This window comes from Bos mutus, chromosome 2 (assembly GCF_027580195.1).
Source record: "Bos mutus isolate GX-2022 chromosome 2, NWIPB_WYAK_1.1, whole genome shotgun sequence".
Lineage (NCBI taxonomy): Eukaryota > Metazoa > Chordata > Mammalia > Artiodactyla > Bovidae > Bos > Bos mutus.
The window spans coordinates 116,325,508-116,346,506 of NC_091618.1; the positions used below are offsets into that span (position 1 = coordinate 116,325,508).

The 20,999-nt window shown below is 39.5% G+C and overlaps 2 protein-coding genes across 9 annotated transcripts in view; one reads left to right on the forward strand and one right to left on the reverse strand.

Annotated features, from left to right (window-relative positions):
* The first annotated feature begins 688 nt into the window (after positions 1 to 688).
* Positions 689 to 10,361, forward strand: HNRNPA3 (heterogeneous nuclear ribonucleoprotein A3). Of its 4 annotated transcripts, none has more exons than XM_070358863.1 (11): positions 689 to 807; positions 2,856 to 2,978; positions 3,067 to 3,213; positions 3,294 to 3,504; positions 3,830 to 3,919; positions 4,003 to 4,098; positions 4,187 to 4,267; positions 4,728 to 4,871; positions 5,694 to 5,816; positions 5,912 to 5,981; positions 6,076 to 10,361. In XM_070358863.1, exons 1-10 carry the CDS (start codon positions 802 to 804, stop codon positions 5,962 to 5,964), a joined length of 1,074 nt encoding a protein of 357 aa, XP_070214964.1. In that variant the 5' UTR covers positions 689 to 801; the 3' UTR covers positions 5,965 to 5,981; positions 6,076 to 10,361. The 4 variants fall into 4 exon arrangements, with proteins under 4 accessions (XP_070214964.1, XP_070214960.1, XP_070214961.1 ...); XM_070358859.1 differs by having other exon boundaries at positions 715 to 873; XM_070358860.1 differs by having other exon boundaries at positions 715 to 873; positions 8,779 to 10,361.
* Positions 10,362 to 14,669: 4,308 nt separating this feature from the next.
* The window catches only part of NFE2L2 (NFE2 like bZIP transcription factor 2), a 32,666-nt gene continuing 26,336 nt past the window's right edge, over positions 14,670 to 20,999 (reverse strand). For all 5 annotated transcript variants that reach the window (XM_070358855.1, XM_070358858.1, XM_005900802.3 and 2 more), the window contains exons 2-5: positions 18,513 to 18,779; positions 17,853 to 17,942; positions 16,817 to 17,005; positions 14,670 to 16,396 (exon numbers count right to left, since the gene is read on the reverse strand). In XM_070358855.1, the coding sequence (XP_070214956.1) occupies positions 15,167 to 16,396; positions 16,817 to 17,005; positions 17,853 to 17,942; positions 18,513 to 18,779 (1,776 nt within the window). In that variant the 3' untranslated portion in view covers positions 14,670 to 15,166. The remainder of the gene's footprint in view (positions 16,397 to 16,816; positions 17,006 to 17,852; positions 17,943 to 18,512; positions 18,780 to 20,999) is intronic.

The window sequence follows — 20,999 nt, forward strand, 5'->3', positions numbered from 1 at the left end:
GCATGTGGGTGGAATCTTAGTTCTCCAACCAGGGATGGACCCCGTCCCCCGCCCCCTGCGGTGTAAGTACAAAGTCCTAACTACCAGACCATCAGCGAAGTCACCCTCCACCAGGCTTGCTTCTGCTGTTTAAGGGTGAAATTCCACGGTGTCAACCGCGTTTTGTAGCCTTTCCAAGATGTCCGTGAATCACGTGTGTTCGTGTGACAGGGACTTTCAGTGCGGGCCCGCACAGTGGGCGTGGCAGTCATGGACACCAGGCCTTGGCACTTGGAAACGTGCGAGGAGACGCCGAGGGGCGGGGAGGGCTTTCTTACAACTCTAAATTACAAGAAGGAAAAACGTGGTTTTAGTTAAGCACGGGAATGAAATGAATTTGGTAATAGAGACCTAAAAGGCCCATGTGGGGGAGGGGAAAGGGGCGCGAGAAGAAAGGGAAACAGGCCTTTTTCTCCAGTGACGCGCGGTCACGAGGCGTTCTCCCGACGTGGGCGCATGCCATTGGCCAAACCCCAGCTGACGTCCTCGTAGCCGCCCGGGCGCGAACAGTGGCAAGGGCGGTGCCGCACTGGAAGTTGGCGAGGCGAGCGCGCTCCCGGGGCCTGCCACGCCTCCACCCTCTGCCCGCCAATCCAATCTTCTAGTCCCTCTTCGCGCCCAGGTGGCCACGCCCCTCCCTAATTCGCCCCTCCCCCACCAAGCCGGCGGCGCGCGGAAAGTGCGTCACGTGACGGCTAGCTCCGCCTCTTCCTCTCGGTCCCATATTGAACTCGAGTTGGAAGAGGCGAGTCCGGTCTCAAAATGGAGGTAAAACCGCCGCCCGGTCGCCCCCAGCCCGACTCCGGCCGTCGCCGCCGCCGCCGGGGGGAGGAGGTATTAGGGGGAGAGCGGGGGGTTGCTGGGTAGTGGCCGGCAAGATGGGGGGCCTGGCTCGGTGGGAGCGGGGAGGCCGGGTGGACCGGGTCGGCCGTCCCGCGCTCTGCGTGGAGACGGGCGCTGGGAGGGGGAGGGGAGCGGGCCTCGGAGCCCTCCTCGGGGCTTCTCGCCAGCCTTGCCGGCTCCCTGGGCTGCACGAATGGTCCCTTGGAGGTGCGGTGTGGCTGGGGAGATTTCGGGAGCGGAGCTGGCCCGCTGGCCGCGCGGCCTCGCATCCGAGGCCGAGGGCGGCATGGCGGGCCTCGGCGAGAGCGGTTGGGAGGAGGCGGTGGGGGAGGGGAGGGGACGAGCAGGCACATCCGGGCGAGCGAGCAGGCGGGCGGCGGCCACACTGACATTGATCCGCCGCCGCGTTACGAAATGGCGCATTGGCACGCAATGGCCGCCGCCTGGCTCCGCCGCGGGAGAGAGCGTGGGATTGGAAGGAAGAGGGAGGAGGCGGCCCAGCAGAGAATGCCGCAAATGGCCTCGAAGCTTGCGGCCTGGTGCTCTCGGTGATGTTCTCCCGACGCGTTTCTGGGCCTTAGAGATCTCTCAATGGAGAATTTTATGTCTTGTTCTGTACCTTGCAGCACTCGGTTCAAAACATGAATTTTTTTTTCCCTGAAGTTTACTGTTTTAAAGTATTTTTTGAGCTGCCATTTTTGCTAAAGTACTTAACAGTGTTAACACGTAACTTAGCGCCATGTGGGTGAAGTATTCTATCTCGAAATTTGAGTGTGGTTGTAACATATGAATTTGAAAATTTTCTCATCTTTTTTTTATTCTCTGATGGGTAGGCTCTGGTTGTAGTTCCTTGGAAATTTATTTTCCAGGCCTGCAACCAGAGTCGAATTTTTCATTTGTTTGAGAAAATTCCATGTGGGTTCTAGTTGTTTTCTTATGTCAACTTTGCGTTGTCGTCGATTAGATTCATTTAACTGGGCCTTGAAAAGATGAAATTAAGTGAATTAATGCTTTAGGCTATTAATCGTTTAACATTTTTTCCTAGCATGTGACAACCTCTTCATATTAAATGCCTTAGCGTCTCTACTTTTAGAAGACACAGGAAGACCTTAGAATGTAATGTATTTAAGCACTTTTGATGAACGATATCTTAATGCATATGTGTATTAAGTGGCTGTTCGTGTAATTTATTAAAGACGTAGTTGAAGTATAAAACAATTCAGGCCATATGTTGATTTTCTGTAAATCTCAAATTTTTGTTTTGTTGGGCTCCTTGTCAAACTATATCGAATACTGTACTTAACGTAAGTCCAAAACTGGTGTTGTGTGACCTAGTAAAGTGTTGGTTTTGATATTTTGGGTATGTGGTAGGAGTGCAAATAGGAAATTTTTATGTGGTAGACTTTTTTCCCCCCACAGGTTTTTTGGTGAGGGGGAATGCTGGTTTCCTCTTTCATTGAGAAATATTTATTTCAACATCTTTATTTGCTTGAAAGTGGTAAATTTCCCTTTAAGTTTGTCACTCGTAACATAAGTTGTGTTTCACGATTTTGTGGTTTAAAATTAAATGCTTTGGGAGGTGTAGAGTCAGGAGGGAAGTTAGGAAGAGAAATGGTATAGATAAAATACTGAATTCACAACACTAATTTCTTAGAAAGTGGTTTCTCAGTAGCCACTTCAAAAATAATCTACCCTCAGGAATTTGTTGTTTTAGCTCAAAATTATGGGACTTCTGAATCTGGAATTCTCTTGGGCTTCAGTTTAGTTTAGAAGTGATGTTGGCATTTCAGAGTTTGGTTATAGGTTTTGGTGTTTGGATTCCTTTAATCAGTTGATATGTATGATTCTACTCTAGTGTTTTAACTGGACAAAGTGATAATGGTACAGGAATTTGTTGTTATTTGTAGGGGATTAAAAGTCTTGTGGATTTTTCACTACTAAACAAAATAAAATGTATCGGTTTCTTTCCTCAGGGTCATGATCCCAAGGAACCAGAGCAGTTGAGAAAGCTGTTTATTGGTGGTCTGAGCTTTGAAACTACAGATGATAGCTTAAGAGAACATTTTGAGAAATGGGGCACACTTACAGATTGTGTGGTAAGTTATTAAAATAATAAAGTTTCTCAAAAGAGGGCAGAGGACCTGTGGAGGTGTGTTTCAGTGCTTTAAAATTTTTATTTTGTAGGTGATGAGAGACCCCCAAACAAAACGTTCCAGGGGCTTTGGTTTTGTGACTTATTCTTGTGTTGAAGAAGTGGATGCAGCGATGTGTGCTCGACCGCACAAAGTTGATGGGCGAGTAGTGGAACCAAAGAGAGCTGTTTCTAGAGAGGTATTTTAATAATTCCATGTTGTATGATGTGAAATTGTAAAAATTTGAGGGTTTTTTACTTACATATTTTTTATTTGTAGGATTCTGTAAAGCCTGGTGCCCATCTAACAGTGAAGAAAATTTTTGTTGGTGGTATTAAAGAAGATACAGAAGAATATAATTTGAGAGACTACTTTGAAAAGTATGGCAAGATTGAAACCATAGAAGTTATGGAAGACAGGCAGAGTGGGAAAAAGAGAGGATTTGCTTTTGTAACTTTTGATGATCATGATACAGTTGATAAAATTGTTGGTAAGTAGCCATTTGAATGGAAGAGCTTGAATGAGAAAGCAGAAATGATTTGTTTGCTTTGTTCTAAACTTGCTAAATTGCTTATAAGTTTGTATTATGTATAAAATAGCATAGAAAAGTGTATGGTTTAGTTTTCATGAAGTGGCTACACGTGTAACCAGCATCTGAATCAATAAATGTGATTCACATCCCACTCAACCCCACTCAGAAGTCCCTACGATTTTGATGATGTTTTAATAAGTTGTTTAGCAGTAAAGGATAACATGTGCTTTTCCAAAAACATCAAATAACTTTTCTTTGTTTGTTTGATTAAAAAAATTTTTAGTTCAGAAATACCACACTATTAATGGGCATAATTGTGAAGTGAAAAAGGCCCTTTCTAAACAAGAGATGCAATCTGCTGGATCACAAAGAGGTGAGTAATATCATATATGCATACGAAATAGACATAAGTTATGATGGTAAGTTTCTTAAAGATCTTTCTTGCCTGTGTTCAAGGTCGTGGAGGTGGATCTGGCAACTTTATGGGTCGTGGAGGAAACTTTGGAGGTGGTGGAGGAAACTTTGGCCGTGGTGGAAACTTTGGTGGAAGAGGTAGGACGTTATCTTACTTCTGAGAACATGTCTACCTAAAATTTATTAGTAAATTGAATATACATTTAATTCACACCTTTTTTTTAAGGAGGCTATGGTGGTGGAGGTGGTGGCAGCAGAGGGAGCTATGGAGGAGGCGATGGTGGATATAATGGATTTGGAGGGGATGGTAAGTTTTGTAATGGTTTTCGTCTTTATATTTTCTATATTTTTGTGTGACTTGACTATTAAAGTATGCTTATAAATTAATAGTATAGAAGACAAGACCTTTTTTCCCCTTAAGATTTAATGTCATCTTGTTTTTTTTGGCGGATAAGATTTATTGTACGGCTAACTGAGGTGGAATTATTTTTCTCAGAGGAGACTGTTTACTGTTGTTCTTAGATTTTTTTTTAATATTGTTCTTCTTAGATTTTTTAAAAAATGGAACAGTTTTTTAATATCAAAAGATTTACGCTTTCATGTTAGTGATTAATAGCCCAGATTGTAGCTGCTCTATTAACCAGGTATTACCAAGTTTTAGTGTGTTAATTGGCCTGTTTTCCTGGGGTTTAAAAGCACAGTAAACTGGCATTCTATAACTTGACTGTACATTTGTTTTTGTCTAAAAACCCAATTTGTTTTTCTAGGTGGCAACTATGGCGGTGGTCCTGGTTATAGTAGTAGAGGAGGTTACGGTGGTGGTGGACCAGGAGGATATGGAAACCAAGGTGGTGGATATGGTGGTGGTGGTGGAGGATATGATGGTTACAATGAAGGAGGAAATTTTGGAGGTGGTAGACTTTCACTTGTTTTAAGTATTCAATATTGTTTTTATAGTTCACTACAGGCATTTTAGAAAAATGTTACAAACAGGTCAAATTTCACGTTTTATAATAGAATATCCTCAAATAGTGGAAAGTTAAACTGAATTTTCTTACATTGCTGCGATTTAGTAAATTTGCAAAATGTATTCACATGTTCTCCATATTGAAATGGGACATTTAACGGTAATGTTTGTTGCCCGGATTTTTACTTTAGGCACTTTTAAGCTGGATAGATGGTAACTATAAATTGAATATGCAGACGTGTTGAATAGGTGTTATCAGGATTTAGGTGACTAAAAATACATGTCAGCAGTTTCAGACTCTTAAGTTAGTCTGCATCATTACTCCATACTCCATGATACTTTAAAGAACTTTATTATTGAATGTATTCAATTTTGAATTGTATTGCTGTATCAACAACAGGTTTTTCCTAATAGTCAATTTGAAATGCTTTTTATCAATGACTTAGAAGTTATACTGTATCAGCTACAGTGAATCGCTCAGATTTTATGGTATTGAGTGTTGTGAAGAGAATGTGCCAGAGCCATCTAATATGAAGACTATGGTAGCTGTCTAGTCTCTTTAGCCAACTTTCACTTTCTATTCCTCTGCTGTGTATGTCTGAGATCTTTGTGGTGGAAAGAGTTTGATAGTTCTGTGAAATCTCAAAGGATTGTGTGTGTCAGGATGGTGCTATGATTGTCGAAAGATAATGCAATGCATGTATGTATTAAAAACAGGAAAATAACTTCTGTAGGTCAGCCACAAATAAAATCTTTGTAATTTCAGGTAACTATGGTGGTGGTGGAAACTATAATGATTTTGGAAATTATAGTGGACAACAGCAGTCAAATTATGGACCCATGAAAGGGGGTAGTTTTGGTGGAAGAAGCTCGGGCAGTCCCTATGGTGGTAAATAATTTTTTTTCCCTAGTAAAATCCTGTATTGTCATTTAAGTTAAAAATGTATGTATATTTCTTTATAATCTTTTTATGTGTATTTCCAGGTGGTTATGGATCTGGTGGTGGAAGTGGTGGATATGGTAGCAGAAGGTTCTAAAAACTCAGAAGAAAAGGGTAGGTATCTTTTAAGTTTCTGTAATGATGATAAACGAATATGTGGAATTGTTCACTGAGTGTAATAATTTTTTTATCCTGTATTATTCAACAGGCTACAGTTCTTAGCAGGAGAGAGAGCGAGGAGTTGTCAGGAAAGCTGCAGGTTACTTTGAGACAGTCGTCCCAAATGCGTTAGAGGAACTGTAAAAATCTGCCACAGAAGGAACGATGATCCATAGTCAGAAAAGTTACTGCAGCTTAAACAGGAAACCCTTCTTGTTCAGGACTGTCATAGCCACAGTTTGCAAAAAGTGCAGCTATTGATTAATGCAATGTAGTGTCAATTAGATGTACATTCCTGAGGTCTTTTATCTGTTGTAGCTTTGTCTTTTTCTTTTTCTTTTCATTACATCAGGTATATTGCCCTGTAAATTGTGGTAGTGGTACCAGGAATAAAAAAAATTAAGGAATTTTTAACTTTTCAATATTTGTGTAGTTCAGTTTTTCTACATTTTAGTACAGAAACTTTAACAAAATGCAGTTTTGAAGGTGTTTCCTTGTGAGTTAACAAGTAAAGAAGATCATTGTTAATTACTATTTTGTATGAATTTTGCTAAAGTTAACTGTAAAGAAACACCTGCTGACTTGCAGTTTAAGGGGAATCTATTCTCCCCATTTCCAAACCATGAAATGAATGGCTCTGACATGTGGAGAGAATAGATATTTGTATGTTTGCAATGTGTGTTTTAGATAATAGAATTGGGTATTTAAATTAGCATATTTGTGAATTTAATAGCATTAAGATTTACCTTCAAATGAAAAATCTCAAAATTTATATTTGGTTTTTGTGCATTTTCTTTCAAAATGTAATCATGATTTTAGTGTATTAGCTTTGCTGAGAGTCTTAGCTGTGTTTAGAACATCTCCATTTTACATTCACCTTGGTCACAAGTGATCTGCTGCCATAGTTTTATTTGGGTGTAAAGAATGTCTACTGCCCTCTTTAAATTCTGGGAAGGGGTAGTGAATGTTTCCCCTTTTCTCCTACCTTAGGAAACATTCTTAAAATGTTGAAAATACAAGACCACTAAGCCTGCTGTATCTGAGCAAATTAGTGGCTATCTTTTTTTCCTTTTTAAAGCACAAGAGGCCCGTAAATCTTCAGTTATTTTCCTTGGTTTAATATATATTTTTTTGATACAAGCTCTCAGAGCAAGGGAATAAAAATCATGCATTGTTGAACCCTTAACTGGCTGGCATGCTTTCCTGTTTGTACCCTCTGCATTTTACTGGGTGAAAACCAAGGATAGTCTAGATGGAAATCATCTCAGATACTTAACTGCAGTAGACTCGCAGCACAGTTGCTTAGTACAGAAAAGCTTTTCACTTCCCCGAGACCTGGATTCAAATTTGAATAGTCAGCTTGTACTCACTTAAAATCCCAAAGAACACACTGTTATTCATGTGTATGCTTGAACCTAAATCATGTTGGTATGAGTTTACAATTTGTTTGGAAGATCCTTGTTGAGAAGAGTTTTAGATAACAAGGTCACATATATATATATATATAAAAATCAATGTCTACTGTTTTGCGCCAGCTAGTGTTTACAATTTCATTCAAGCCCTGAGTATGTGCCCTGTTGTTATTGTTTCTTTGGCAGTTGAACGTTGAATTCGAGTTTCTTATTTTTGTTCTAAGAAGTACTAAGCAAAACAAGCAATAAAGGGGGGATGGGGCGTGCTAGTGTTTGACTATGCTCTCGTTGCTCTAATTCTGTGCCTCTGTGCATTAATATTTGGATGCATGCCAGCATGGAAATTGGTCTTCACAGACACTGCAGTTTTTCAGAAAACACTCACAAACCAATAAATGTAACAGACAACATTCCATTTGTTAATGGACATATGTGAATAAGCAGTGTAGAAAATAGGCTAATTATCAGCAAATGGTTAAGTCTTTAACAACTTAAAAGTGTGGTTATATAAATGGACACTGTCAATGTTCATAACTTAAATCTGGGTACCTGGTCAAAATAATGCTTGGGAAACATTTATTAAAATTAAGCTAAATTGTCTCAAGGTTTTTTTTATTCCTATAATAAAGGTTGAAGGAATGGGGGAGGTTAACATTTCCTGTTTCTATGTTTGTGAAATTGTTTTGACACAACCTTGACAGTATCCTTTAATGACATATGAGGTTAATTGTACTGTTAACAAAACTTTCTGTGTTCTGGAACTAGTTTAATAGTGAAAATACTGTCAGTTAAGTTGATGTTTGCAACCTATAAGCAGGTGAAATCTGTGTATGTGACCTGTTTATAAGTTGTATTGTTAGCTTAGTTTTTGTGAACGGTGTGGAAAAGTTAAGCCATGAGGAGAGCGATTTAACCAGCTTTAAAGGACCTAAGAGGTGCTTTTTAAGCACGATGTGGATCAAACGAGACTCACTAAGACAGGACTTCAGCAGCATTTTGAGTATGGACAAGTCAGCATAAATAAAGAATGACAAGGCAGCAGCAAGAGCTTCAACTACAGAGAAGTGAAGGCATAAAATACTATGGTGATAGTGAGCAACTTTCCAAAAGCTAGTTAAATCTGCTTATTACAACTGAAATATCGAAGAAGGTCTAGCAGGAAGGAGCTCTTCGCCTTTTGGAACACCAATGAGAGATAGTTGGCCACAGTCACTAGGTCTAGCATTTAGACCTGCGAGGAAGGGCAATAAGCATTAGGTAAGGTTTGAATTTGAATTTTTTCACTAATTAAAGAGTAATTTTTTGTAAAGCAAGGTAAGAGTAATTTTTTTGATTTGCAGGTTGAATGAGAACCTACTTGCCTAAATGAGGAATGTCTTTCCTACCATCTTAAATACGAAGGTTTCTGGCTGGGTAAGGTTTGTAGCTCACAGTAAAGTCTGATGACACCATTTGTTTCCCCATAAATTTACAGTACATATTTTAAAACTATTAGATACATTGGCACACTTTTTCAGCTGAAAGCTTTGTCTTGAGGAATCACATCCAGCACATTTTAAACAGTTTTAAGATTTTCTCTGCAAAAACCATGAGTGTTGATCTTGAGTCAGATATAAACAATTCATTGTTGGTGTCCTTAGGATAAAGTCAATTTTTGAAAAGAGAGTGACCAGATTTTTTTAAAGGATTTTTGTAACAAGCATGACTTGTAACAGAAGCATTACACTTCCAATCCTCATTCTAGGGGAAAAAAAAAAACACATCTGGAATGAACTTTCAAAACTGTCAGATCATACAGATCTAAAAATGGTCTTCATTCAAGTGGCCTCATACATAAGTAAGTTCTCTTGCATATGACTTCAGGGAATTATTTGGACTAATAGGATAAACTTTTGGTTCTCTTTTGGTTTTGTTGTTGACCTGTTAACCAGAAGTAGTGGGGCCCTACATAAACTAAAGCTCCTTTCTAAAAGACAACCTTTCCCAAAGAAGAGTTAAAAAATACTCCGTTGCTACACAAAGTCAGATGCTAACTGTTCATAAGGGCTATTATTGCTGCCCCAAAAGGGCTCGTTAAAATTTGAGATTTGGTGTTAATTTACTTTTTAAAATAACATGAGGGGAAGGGGACAGATGGTTAAAACTAGTTTCTAAATTATAAGTCAAGTTCTTATATATAAACAAGAGTAGTTAGTTTGCCACATTTATTTTCAGAGAATGGCTGGTTGGGTCTCTGACTAAATCAGGGCTGAGTTTCTACACGTAATAAGTGTTAAATAAGGTAAATAGCCTTTTTAATAATTTTCTTTACAACATGGTTTTTAATGACGCAGATTTCCTAAGATAGTGAAACATTTTCTTTTTTAAAGGCAAGACATTGTTCTTTTCCAGTCCATCGATTTTATGAAATAAAGTGATTTTATTTAAATGTAGTTCCACTGTCATTTCTGAAAAATACGATGCTCTTAACACCGGTAAACGAAGTTATACAAGAGATGGTCAAGGCAAACCTTTCGTCAAAACTCCTAGGTTATAGCCTCCCGCACTACATTTCTTTTAAAAAAAATCTACACTCATGTCCTAAAGAAGAAAATTTGGTAAAAAGGACCATTTGTTGAACAGTTGAAATAAAATTGGTTTTAAGAGTTTTAAATATGTAAGTCACAATTTGAAATATTTCTAATGCCAGTATCTCTTGGAATTCCAATAATTGTCACAAAGTAGTGAGTAAGCATGCTAATGTGCAGGGGAACGTAAGGATTGTTAGCCTATATCAAGTATTCAAGATTTCTTTCCAATCAATGTTTTACTCTGATTTATAAGACTTTAAGAGGTGGTCTGTAATGGATTCAAATGTTTTATTTGTAGTATAATGAAATGTTTACAGAAAGAACTTTTTCATTAAAATATTTTTAGAAATGTGTGTGTGGTTTTGTCACTTCACAATGTTCATGTGACTTCAATGGTGAATAGGTGGAAGTAAAAAAGGAAACCTGGAATGAGCCTTCACATTATCAGTTAAAGGTAGTAAACATCACATGAGGGATAGGTGTGGGAAATTTTACCTCCACTTACGGATTTTGAGTGATAATTCAGGTGATTGGTGAGGAGTGAATCAACTTTCCTTGGATAAAAATTTTAGTAAAGCAGTTACGTGAATAAGCAATTCAGAGGAAAGGGGATTCCAAATGTTAGAAGGTACTCAAGTATTTGGGTTTTTTATTTTTGGCTGTGCCAAGTCTTGTGGGTATTCTTGAGTTGCGCTGAGTGGGGCTAGCTACTCTAGTGATATGAGGGCTTGTCATCTTGAGAAACAGGCTCTCAAGGGCTAAGTAGTTGTGGCACACGGGCATAGTTTCTCTGGCATGTGGGATCTTAACCAGGGATCCAACCTGTGTGTCCCTCCCCCCAGTGCAAGGCAGATTCTTAACCACTGGACTGCCAGGGAAGCCAAAAGTATTTGGTTTCTTAACTTCAAGAAAGGCAATTGAGCATTTTAAGGGTTGGGAAAAGATAACACTTCAGGCTCTTTGCATTGTTAGCTATTAACATGTTAAATTCTTTGTGAATTGACACAGTCTTGAGGATTTTTGGCTGTTAACAGGATTTTGGTACATTTTGCTTTTACTCAATACTGCTTTCATAGAATAATGGCAGTGGTTTTCTATTCTGTGAAGCTGTAGGTTATAAATTGAGTTTAATGCTTGAGTAAAAGTAAGCTATTTTCTCAGAATGAAAATGCAAAATGTTCAGTCAAGACAAATTGGAGTCTCCCGTGTACTAGCATTAAAAGTGGGATCCAGGTTTAATTGAACTTGGGACTGAGTATGAAGTCCCAAGGGTTGGGGGAAGAGTAAAGTAGTAGGTATAAAATGCCAGTTTTGTTTACTGCTTTTTCAGTCAGGTAGGGGCAAGGGTGCATTAATCTGTGTGCCTGGCACGACACTGAAAGCTGCTTGGGAAATAACGAATTTATCTGTACTGTTTTTAAATTTATTGATAATGTGAATAATAATGTACAAGGATGTGGACAGCTTACTGAGAAATGGTAAAATTTCAGCACATCCATGTGTATAGACATTAATGGGCTTATCACAAGGATTACAGATTCTATCGGATGTTCGCTGTATCTGAAAAGTAGGATGCATGTAATTTTCATTTAAAAAGTACATTGTTGAATTAGTCCATTCTGCTAAAAATTTTGAGTTAACTGCATCAGAAGTACTCTTGACAGGTTATTTGCATTTAACCTCAGTTGTCTTAACACCCTTTATTCATTAAGTATTGGAAAATATACAATCAGGAGTTTTCAAAGAGTTTTGTGACCATGATCAAGTTATTAGGGGTTTCTTTATATGCCACGCTCCCTTTGGCAGTTTGGTGATGGTAGCGGTCCCCTTAGAATGTTTTTATATGCATCAACTATGTAGAATTAAATCTTACTTTGAAAATGGTTATCAAGAATTAGTTTGACTCAGCAGTATGTACGCTAGGCATCAAATAAGCCTAGTGCTGTTTAACCTTGAAGTTGTGGATAAGTGGCATTTTGAGGTATTTGGCAACAGTAATCTAGTGATCTAGTAAGTCTGAAGGTTAAATCTGACAGGATTTAAAAAGCTAAAGCTAGTACCTGTTCCATGGTTCCTAAAGATAGTATTTTTTTTAGAGGGGGACAAAGTTCATGCTAATGGGAGGTTTTTTCCCTCCATGTAGAATCAAAGTTCTTGTCTAAATTTTCCCCAGTTCTCAAGAGTGTTAAAAAGCTGGAATTGACCTAGTAATATCTTTGAGAATATTTTGTGTATGTTCTGAGACTTAGAAGAATGGGTAAGTAAGTTTAAGGTACTTTGAAGGGCCACGCCCAGAGAAGGCGATGGCACCCAACTCCAGTACTCTTGCCTAGAAAATCCCATGGACGGAGGAGCCTGGTAGGCTGCAGTCCATGGGGTCGCTAGGAGTCAGACACGACTGAACAACTTCACTTTGACTTTACACTTTCATGCATTGGAGAAGGAAATGGCAACCCACTCCAGTGTTGCCTAGAGAATCCCAGGGATGGGGGAGCCTGGTGGGCTGCTGTCTATGGGGTTGCACAGAGTCGAACGCGACTTAGCGGCAGCAGCAGAGGAACCATGCCACAGGCTTCAGGAGAAATCTTGCAAGAGTTCTATACAGCAAATATTTATCATGAAATTATTTGTAATAGAATGCTTGCTATACCTTGATGTGAAAGGCATTGGTACCCATTTTGAAATTCGGAGCTGAGTTTAAGGTTTAGCAATCGGATAGCAAAGTTTAAAAATCTGAGGAATTAGTGATAAATACATTTCAAATTTTCATCAAGAGATGAAATCTACTTTTAGTCACGGGTCAGAATTTGTTAGATTTTAAAATTCTGGTTTTGTGTAATGTAGTATGTATAGTACTTCAGAATAATTCTTAGGTACTGAGATGTGATTGGTTGTCTTAAAGTATTTCCAGATATGAGTAACTCAATGAATGGGAGTGAAAGTATTTGCTGTCATGCTAGTAGGTTGTTCCTCCTCTGTGTGGGGGGCGAGGGGGAGGTTAATATATGCTAAAGTGAATTCCAGGTGCTCCAGATGGTGGCTGCTGATAAGATTGTTGCCATTACCCTCAGCCAATATTTTATTTAAGGGTACTTTATTCAAGATGAGATTCTCTTGAGGTTGAGAAAGGGGTTTCTTCCAGGGATCTATCTCAATACCATTGTGGGAAGGAATTTTTGGTCACATAGTCACTAAGTTGTGTTGACTTTTTTGTGACCCCATGGACTACACCCCACGAGGCTCCTGTTCATAGGTATTTCCAGGCAAGGGTACTGGAGTGAGTAGTCAGTCCCTTCTCCAGGGGATCCTTCCTGACCCAGATTGAACCCCGAGTGTCTCACATTGCAGGTGGATTCTTCACCATCTGGGCCGCCAGGGAAATCCCCAGCAGAGTCTACACTTGAATGCCTAGATTAATCCTTAGTCGTTTTCCATCTCTGAACTTTGCTGTCGTCATCTCAGTCAAATTCTTACTAATTCAAGCAGTTCCTTTCTCTTGCTAATGGAGGGCCAAAGAAAATATCATTTATATCTCAAATTCTTACTAATTCAAGCAGTTCCTTTCTCTTGCTAATGGAGGGCCAAAGAAAATATCATTTATAGAGTGCTTGCTATTAGCTAGGCTCTGTATTTATTTTTTGGAGTAATTCACTGCATATTTATCCCTGATTTACAGATGAGTAAGCAGCGTGCTTTGCCTCACTGGAAGTCATTCTTGGAAAATGGCAGCAGCCCACGCAACCGGGCTCTAGGGCATGCAGACCTGTCTTGCTCCCAGCGGATTGATAGGACTCTGAATAACCTTTAAACATGCTTAACCCTCAGATAACTTCTATTTTCCCACTTGAATTTAAACATGACATGAGTCAGACATTTGATTAGATGAAGTGATGAGTGCTGTGAATGGTTTTGTGTGGGTGGCCTGCAGATTTCTCAAGTTTTAAAGGGCTTTAATTTTGTACTTGCTATTTATGTATTTAATCATAGAATGTGTCCCACAGTGAACTGATTTTCCCACCTAGACCTCTTAGCCAGTCTCAACCGTGTCTGGGCAATTCTGTTCTTTCCGATGTTCAAGTACTTGAGTCTCCTTCACCCTGCATCCATTCTATTGGAAAATCCTTTTAGCTCTACCTTAGAAATGTGCAGAATCCACTGCCTTCTCACTGCTGTAACCCCAGATGGAGACACCATGGCCCATGCGAGCACTTCAGAGCCTCCCCATTGGTCTGTTCCGACCTTTCTTTGCTCTTGAGACTATTAAAACATACAAGGCAGAGGAGACTTGAACTCTGATGTTACTCCTGCCTAATACCTCCAGTGGTTCTCTAGTAGGCAAAGGCCAAGGTCATGAAGGCTTAACAGGGATCTGTGCTGTGTCCTATTTTACCAACCTACTCCTTCCTCCCACTCCACGTTCAGCCATATAGTTCCTCAAACAGGCCCCCAGCCTTACAACTTCCTGTGTCTAATACTCTGCTAATAGAATGGTTCTCCTTCAAATATGAATAAAAGAACCAGTGTTTTCCTGTCAAGGTATATACAGCATTTTTCTTGGTTGAAATATACTTGAATAGAAAAATTTTTCTGATATACACCAGCGCCAATTTAGTGTGATGCTAGATACTGTCATGTAAGATTGTGAATGAACTTCAAGGAAATAATAGAACGGTCCTGATATTCCTTTATTAGTACCAGCTTTTCAACTAAATTGTCTTTTGCCAGAGCTAAACAATTTAATATAAAAAAATGCCATTTTTTTTTTGTTCATACGGTATTTATAAAAAAGTACATAGTGGTTAGTTTTGCAACAATTTGCTTTTTTAGCCAGATGTATCATATAAATGTATGAACGTAACAAATGAGATAAGAACAGTATAAATAAGGAGTTTTTGTAGTATTTACAGTATATAGAAACTAGCCCAAATGGTGTTCTAAGAAATTTTAAGTTTACAAAGTTAAAGTGAAACTACTGATTCAGCATACTGATAACTTATTTTAATGCTTTTTAAAGTTTTATATTTTCTACATTAGTTGAGTATAATTTTGCATAGAATTACTTATAAAGTATATTTCTGCATTTCACATCACAGTAGGAGCTTTTTTAGTATAACAGTACAAAAAAACCCAAAATCACTAGATCAGAAAAGGTCAAAATCTAGTTTTTCTTAATATCTGGCCTCTTACTTTTGGGAACAAGGAATACATTGCCATCGCTTGTTTGCTGCAAGGAGTATTCACTCGGAGAGTAAGGCTTTCCATTTTCATCACGTAGCATGCTGAAGACTTCAAGATACAAGGTGCTGAGTTGTTTTTTCAGTAGATGGAGGCTTTTGTCATTTTCTCCTCTTTCTTTGAGCAATTTTTCTTTTTCATCTTTTAAATGATCTAAATCTTGCTCCAGTTCCACTATATTTTCCAGTTTTCTTTTTCTGCAATTCTGAGCAGCCACTTTATTCTTACCCCTCCTACGTATGTCTCTAATTAATGCAAGTTGAGCCTCGTTGAATTGCTCCTTGGACATCATTTCATTGAAGTCCTCAACTGGGAGGTTAATGATCTTTTCTACAGGGAATGGGATATGGAGAGCTTTTGCCCGTAGCTCATCTCTTGTGAGGTGAGCCTCCAAGCGGCTTGAATGTTTGTCTTTTGTGAATGGCGTTTTTCGATGACCAGGACTTATAGGCACTTCTTTCTTTGGTGCGTTTTCACACTGGGAATCACGTGCTGCAGCACTGTTCCCCTGTGGTGACGACAAAGGTTGGACTGGGTCCTCAGAAGGCCACACTGACGGTGTTTTGGGACCCTTCTGTTTGACATTTCCAGGGGTACTATCTATCTCTTCCATTTCAGAATCACTGAAGCCAAGCAATGTGTCTCCATAGATGGAAGATTCCGCTGAGTGGTCTGGTGAGGCCATGCTTGGACTTGTGTTCAGTGAAATGCCAGAGTCAGAATCATTGAATTCTGCTGTTGTGCTTTCAGGGTGGTTTTGATTGAACGCTTTACAAAGTGACAGATCAGAGAGATCAATGGGCCCGTTTAGAAGTTCAGAGAGTGACTGGCTTAAAGTAGCAGAGGAGGGCATGCCGTTGCTGGTACTGGGCTCTGCTATAAAAGCAGAATAAAATTCATCACCAAAATCTGTATTTACTGTGGCACTTGAATTTAATGAGTTCACTGTCAACTGGCTGGAGTCTTCAGTGGAAAGGATGCTGTTGAAGGAATCCTCAAAAGCGTTGAGAAAATGTGGGCTGCAGTTACCTACTTCTTTATCCAGTGAGGGCATTGATGAATAGAAATGATAATTGTCAATTTCTGTCAGTTTGGTTTCTGGACTTGGAACTGTACTAGTCTCAGCCAGCTTGTCATTTTGAATATTAAGACACTGTGTGGAAAAGAAGTTCATACTATGTAAATCAAGGTTGAGCTGTTTTTAATAGGTGATAATCCGTATCTGATGGTTCTCTCCCCACCCTCCCCACCCTGATTTCTCACCAAGCTCCTCCAGAATTCAGAGATAATTCCCATTTCCAACAGATAGTTAACGCCTAAGCATATGTAACATTTTCAGAGTTCCCAGATCAGAACTTACATAACCTGATCTATCCTCAGGACATCCAGTCCATTTAACAAAAGTTTACTGAAGTAAGCATGGTGCCCAGGCTATCCTGACTAATTTAAAAGCACCTTCCAATTCTTCCTATAAGTAGGTGGCATATAAATAATAAACAACTGGAATGACTAATTTAAAGGGACTGAATATAAAATAGCATCTTTGGTACTCATTATACTAGGTCTTAGTTACCTGTAATTCTGGAATGGATAATAGTTCCTCCCAAACTTGCTCAATGTCCTGCATGTCGTCTAAAACAGCAGTGGCTACCTGAACGATCAGAGTTTCAGGTGACTGAGCCTGAGGAGGAGCAGTGAAGACTGGGCTCTCGATGTGGCTGGGAATATCAGGAACAAGTGATTGAAACGTAGCCGAAGAAACCTAAAATTGAGAAGGCATTTGTATATGAATCTGCCACCAACAGTGGGTGGGTATGCTCCATCTGAAGTTGGAATTGGCTGCAGTTCCCTATTTGTCGTAACTGTTCTATATGATCAAACAAATCTTTTTTGTCTCGCCCAACTGACTCCAAGTTTATTCCTTAGCTTAACTGCTTTACCCTGTGCGTTTGAAGGTAAATTTCAAAATGCCTAAGAACAATCTTTAGAATTGAATTTCTATCTATGTAACACCTAGTATAGTGATTCAGAAAATAAATTATTAAAATTGTTAACCGAACAAGTCTTGGTTTTGCTACCCAGCTTGCTTTCTACTCACAGAAATCTAAATACCTGAAACAAATGAGTTATTTGCTTCCATGGTTTTGCTGATGCATGCATGCTTCTGGCTATGCAGGAGTAAACATTTTTTGTGGTTCTTTTGTGTGTGTGTGTGTGTGGTTCTGCATTATATGGCCAGAGGAAGATTGGGTTTTTTCCCCTCCAAATTGTTACCTATAGGCTGAGGTTTCCGTGATAAATACTTGCTCCTAAAATGCTGTTTTATGTTTTTAATGGAGATTCATCAAGGCAGGAGTCCCCAACCTCTGGGATCTAATGCCTGATGATTTGAGGTAGAACTGATGTAATAAGAGAAATAAAGTGCACATAAATGTAATGCCCTTGAAATCATCTTGGAACCATCCCCACCTCACCAGTCCGTGGAAAAACTGTCTTCCACAAAACTGGTCCCTGGTGCCAAAAAGGCTGGGGACCACTGCACCGATGGGACCAATATAGGGTATATTAGATACAGCTGTGGAGATCTGCTGTTAACCAGATGTTAGTACCTCATTGTCATCTACAAACGGGAATGTCTCTGCCAAAAGCTGCATGCAGTCATCGAAGTACAAATCATCTGCTTTGGGAATGGGGGCTACCTGCACAAAAGGGAAAGACACAGAAGAAGAAAATTGTTCAGTGTTCATAAAATGTTTACAATCTAATCAAATATCTCTCTTCAGAAGTCAATTTAGTAAAGAGCACAGAATCAAAGCAGACTCTCTGGTTTCAAATCGTGGCCCCCTCAGTTTATTGCCCAGTTTCTGGGCAAGTTATTTAACCTGCAGTTGCTCATCTGTAAAATAGGATAATGTAATTCATATAATTGTTGTGTTGATTAATCAGTATTAAAACAGTACTTGTCCCAGTACCATGAGTAATCCTACTACCACAGTTCTGCTACTGTCAGTACTGTTGCAGCTGCTTGAATCATACAATAACAATGTTTTTTATAGCTTATAAAGAGATCTTCCCTGTAATATATATGTCCTAATTGTTACACTCTGAGGTGTGGTCAGGCATTGAACTCATCAGGAGGCTGAGGTTGGGAGGTTGACTTTTGATAAGGCCTTGAAGTAAAAGGCAAAGCTCGAACTCAGATTAACCCCTGGGTCCATGTTCTTTGGGTCCTGCCCCACACCTTCCCAAGAACTGGGTGCGCCCTGTACCTGGGAGTAGTTGGCAGACCCACTGGTTTCTGATGGTATGTGTTGTGCTGGCTGAATGGGGAGGAATTCGCCGGTCTCTTCATCTAGTTGTAACTGAGCAAAAAAGGCTTTCTCTTGCTCCTTTTGGAGTTGTTCTTGTCTTTCCTTTTCAAGTTTTTTCTGTTTTTCCAGCTCATGCTCCTTCTGTCGTTGACTGAAGTCAAATACCTCTCGACTTACCCCAAGATCTATATCTTGCCTCCAAAGTATGTCAATCAAATCCATGTCCTGCGTTTAAAACAAAAAAGGAAGGGGAGAGACCATGGTTAAAATGGTTTTAAAACAATAGATGACACATAATTTAGACCACTGCTGATAATAGGGGGGTAGGGAGATTACAAATAAAATCTGAATGGGAACATAAATCCAGTGTTCTGGAAGGGCACAGTAATTGTATCTAGTGTCTGCATGTATTCATTTTTCTTAAAAAAATCACCTTCAAACATAGCTATCCATTCTTATCATTTATTACTTGGATTATTAATGAATTGGGTGATGGTAGAGGTCACTAAAAGTAAAGTAACAGATGTTGCATGTTAATGTTCTTGAATCAAAAGAAACCCCACATTTGTTTGATGGAACAGAAAATTTAGAGCAAGCACCCTGAGCCAGTGGTTTATCATGAGAAATGGAGTTTGAAGAACATGACTGAATATGTGGAATTTCTTCCTAAACTTGCTTAGCAAATGCCAGTTTACGGAGGGGGAAAAAACTGCAAGTTAAACTGTCGATCTTGCAGTTGTGAGAAACCACTTTTCTTTTGGTCTTTGCCTACAGTGGATTATCTTTTGCTTAGCATTTCTTGCTACATTTGTCTTCATGGTTACTTACTAAAAACAATTTCCTCTTGATCTGAGTTTTAGTTCCTGAGGTACGATCACGTTGGTAAGGTTAAGTCCTAGGGACTGTTAATCTTGTGATGTGCGGTAAAGCAACAGGCTGTCAGAAGAATTGCGAAAGGGGTAGTGCCCACTAGGCTCACTCCTGATAAATAACCCTCTTAATGACACATGCCAAAAAAACATGGCTCCAGGAAACAATGGAAGGTGATGCATTCTAACATAAGGGGAGAATCTTATGATGAGGGATTGGTTATTCTGATTTATATAACAAGCCTAGGCTTAGGTACCATGGCCACATTTTCTAACTATAAATGTCAAAAACAATTTTTTTTCTGATTTAAAATTTAAGTTTTTGTTAAATTCTGAATGGGAAATTTAAATATTTCTATTCAATAGATCATTTATATTTAAAACAATGAGATGGAGGTTGGAAAAATCAAGACAGAGAAAGGGAATTGGGGCCGAAGGCCAGTAGATTCAGTGTGCAAACGTTGAACTTTGTATTGCAGTTCGGACAACGGCCAGCAGCACTGTGCTGCCCAGTGCATTTACAGCTCTATTATCTTCAGCCTCCAAAGGGCAGGAACAACGTGGTAATTACTTAGCTGAGCAGTCAGGTATTTCACACAACCGAGTACAAGCACAGATCGCCCGACCTAGAGGCAGCCCAGCTAGCTGGAGAGTAGAGGCCACTTCTAGCCTTGACTGAAAGTTGGTGTTCGAATCTTAAAAGCTATGAAATCCTACCCATGAGATAAGTTATCCTAGCTTTAAACAGTATAACTTAAGAGTACAAAGCACACACAGCAGCAGGTATAGTTAAAGCAGTATCTGTAGCTCTTGAAAACTGGCTAGAGTATACCTGTTTTTTAAGGCAACATCTATTAAGATCTTTCTATATGTGCCAAGCATTGTTTTAAGTACTTCAGATATATACAAACCAAGTCTCAAAACCACATGAAGAAAACATGTATCCCTATTTTACAGGTAAGTATACTGAGGCTTAGATACTACTGGAAAGTATCAGGACAGAGATAGGTTGGGGGCTTCCCATGTGGCGTTCGTGGTAAAGAACCCACCTGCCGATGCAGGACATATAAGAGACATGGGTTCGATCCCTGAGTCGGGAAGATCCTCTGCAGGAAGAAATGGCAAGCCACCCCAGTGTTACCTGGAGAATCCCATGGACAGTAGAGCTTGATGAACTACAGTCCATGGGGTTGCAAAGAGTTGGACACAACTGAGCCATTCTTTCTTTTCATCTGGATTATGTTCCTGGCCACAAGCAACAAAATAGAAATCGTGGAGCATTCAGTCATACATGACTTTTCTCAGGAGACTCCCCACTAAAACATGAGAATAATTTCCATTTTAAAAACTTTTGCCTTCAATGGACATGTCTACACAAAGGCCATGTTAAAGAGAAAGGCCCGAGGTACACAGAAACCCACACTAAAATTCTAATTAGGTTGGGCCGTATCTTCTTGGGGAAATCTAAATACAGCTGAGTATCCTGTCTGGGCCATTCTCCAAACCGGAGCTAACAAGGTGCTAAGTAAGGAGATGGTTGGCATGTTCACTCCTACTAAAGGCTCGTTCTAAAAAT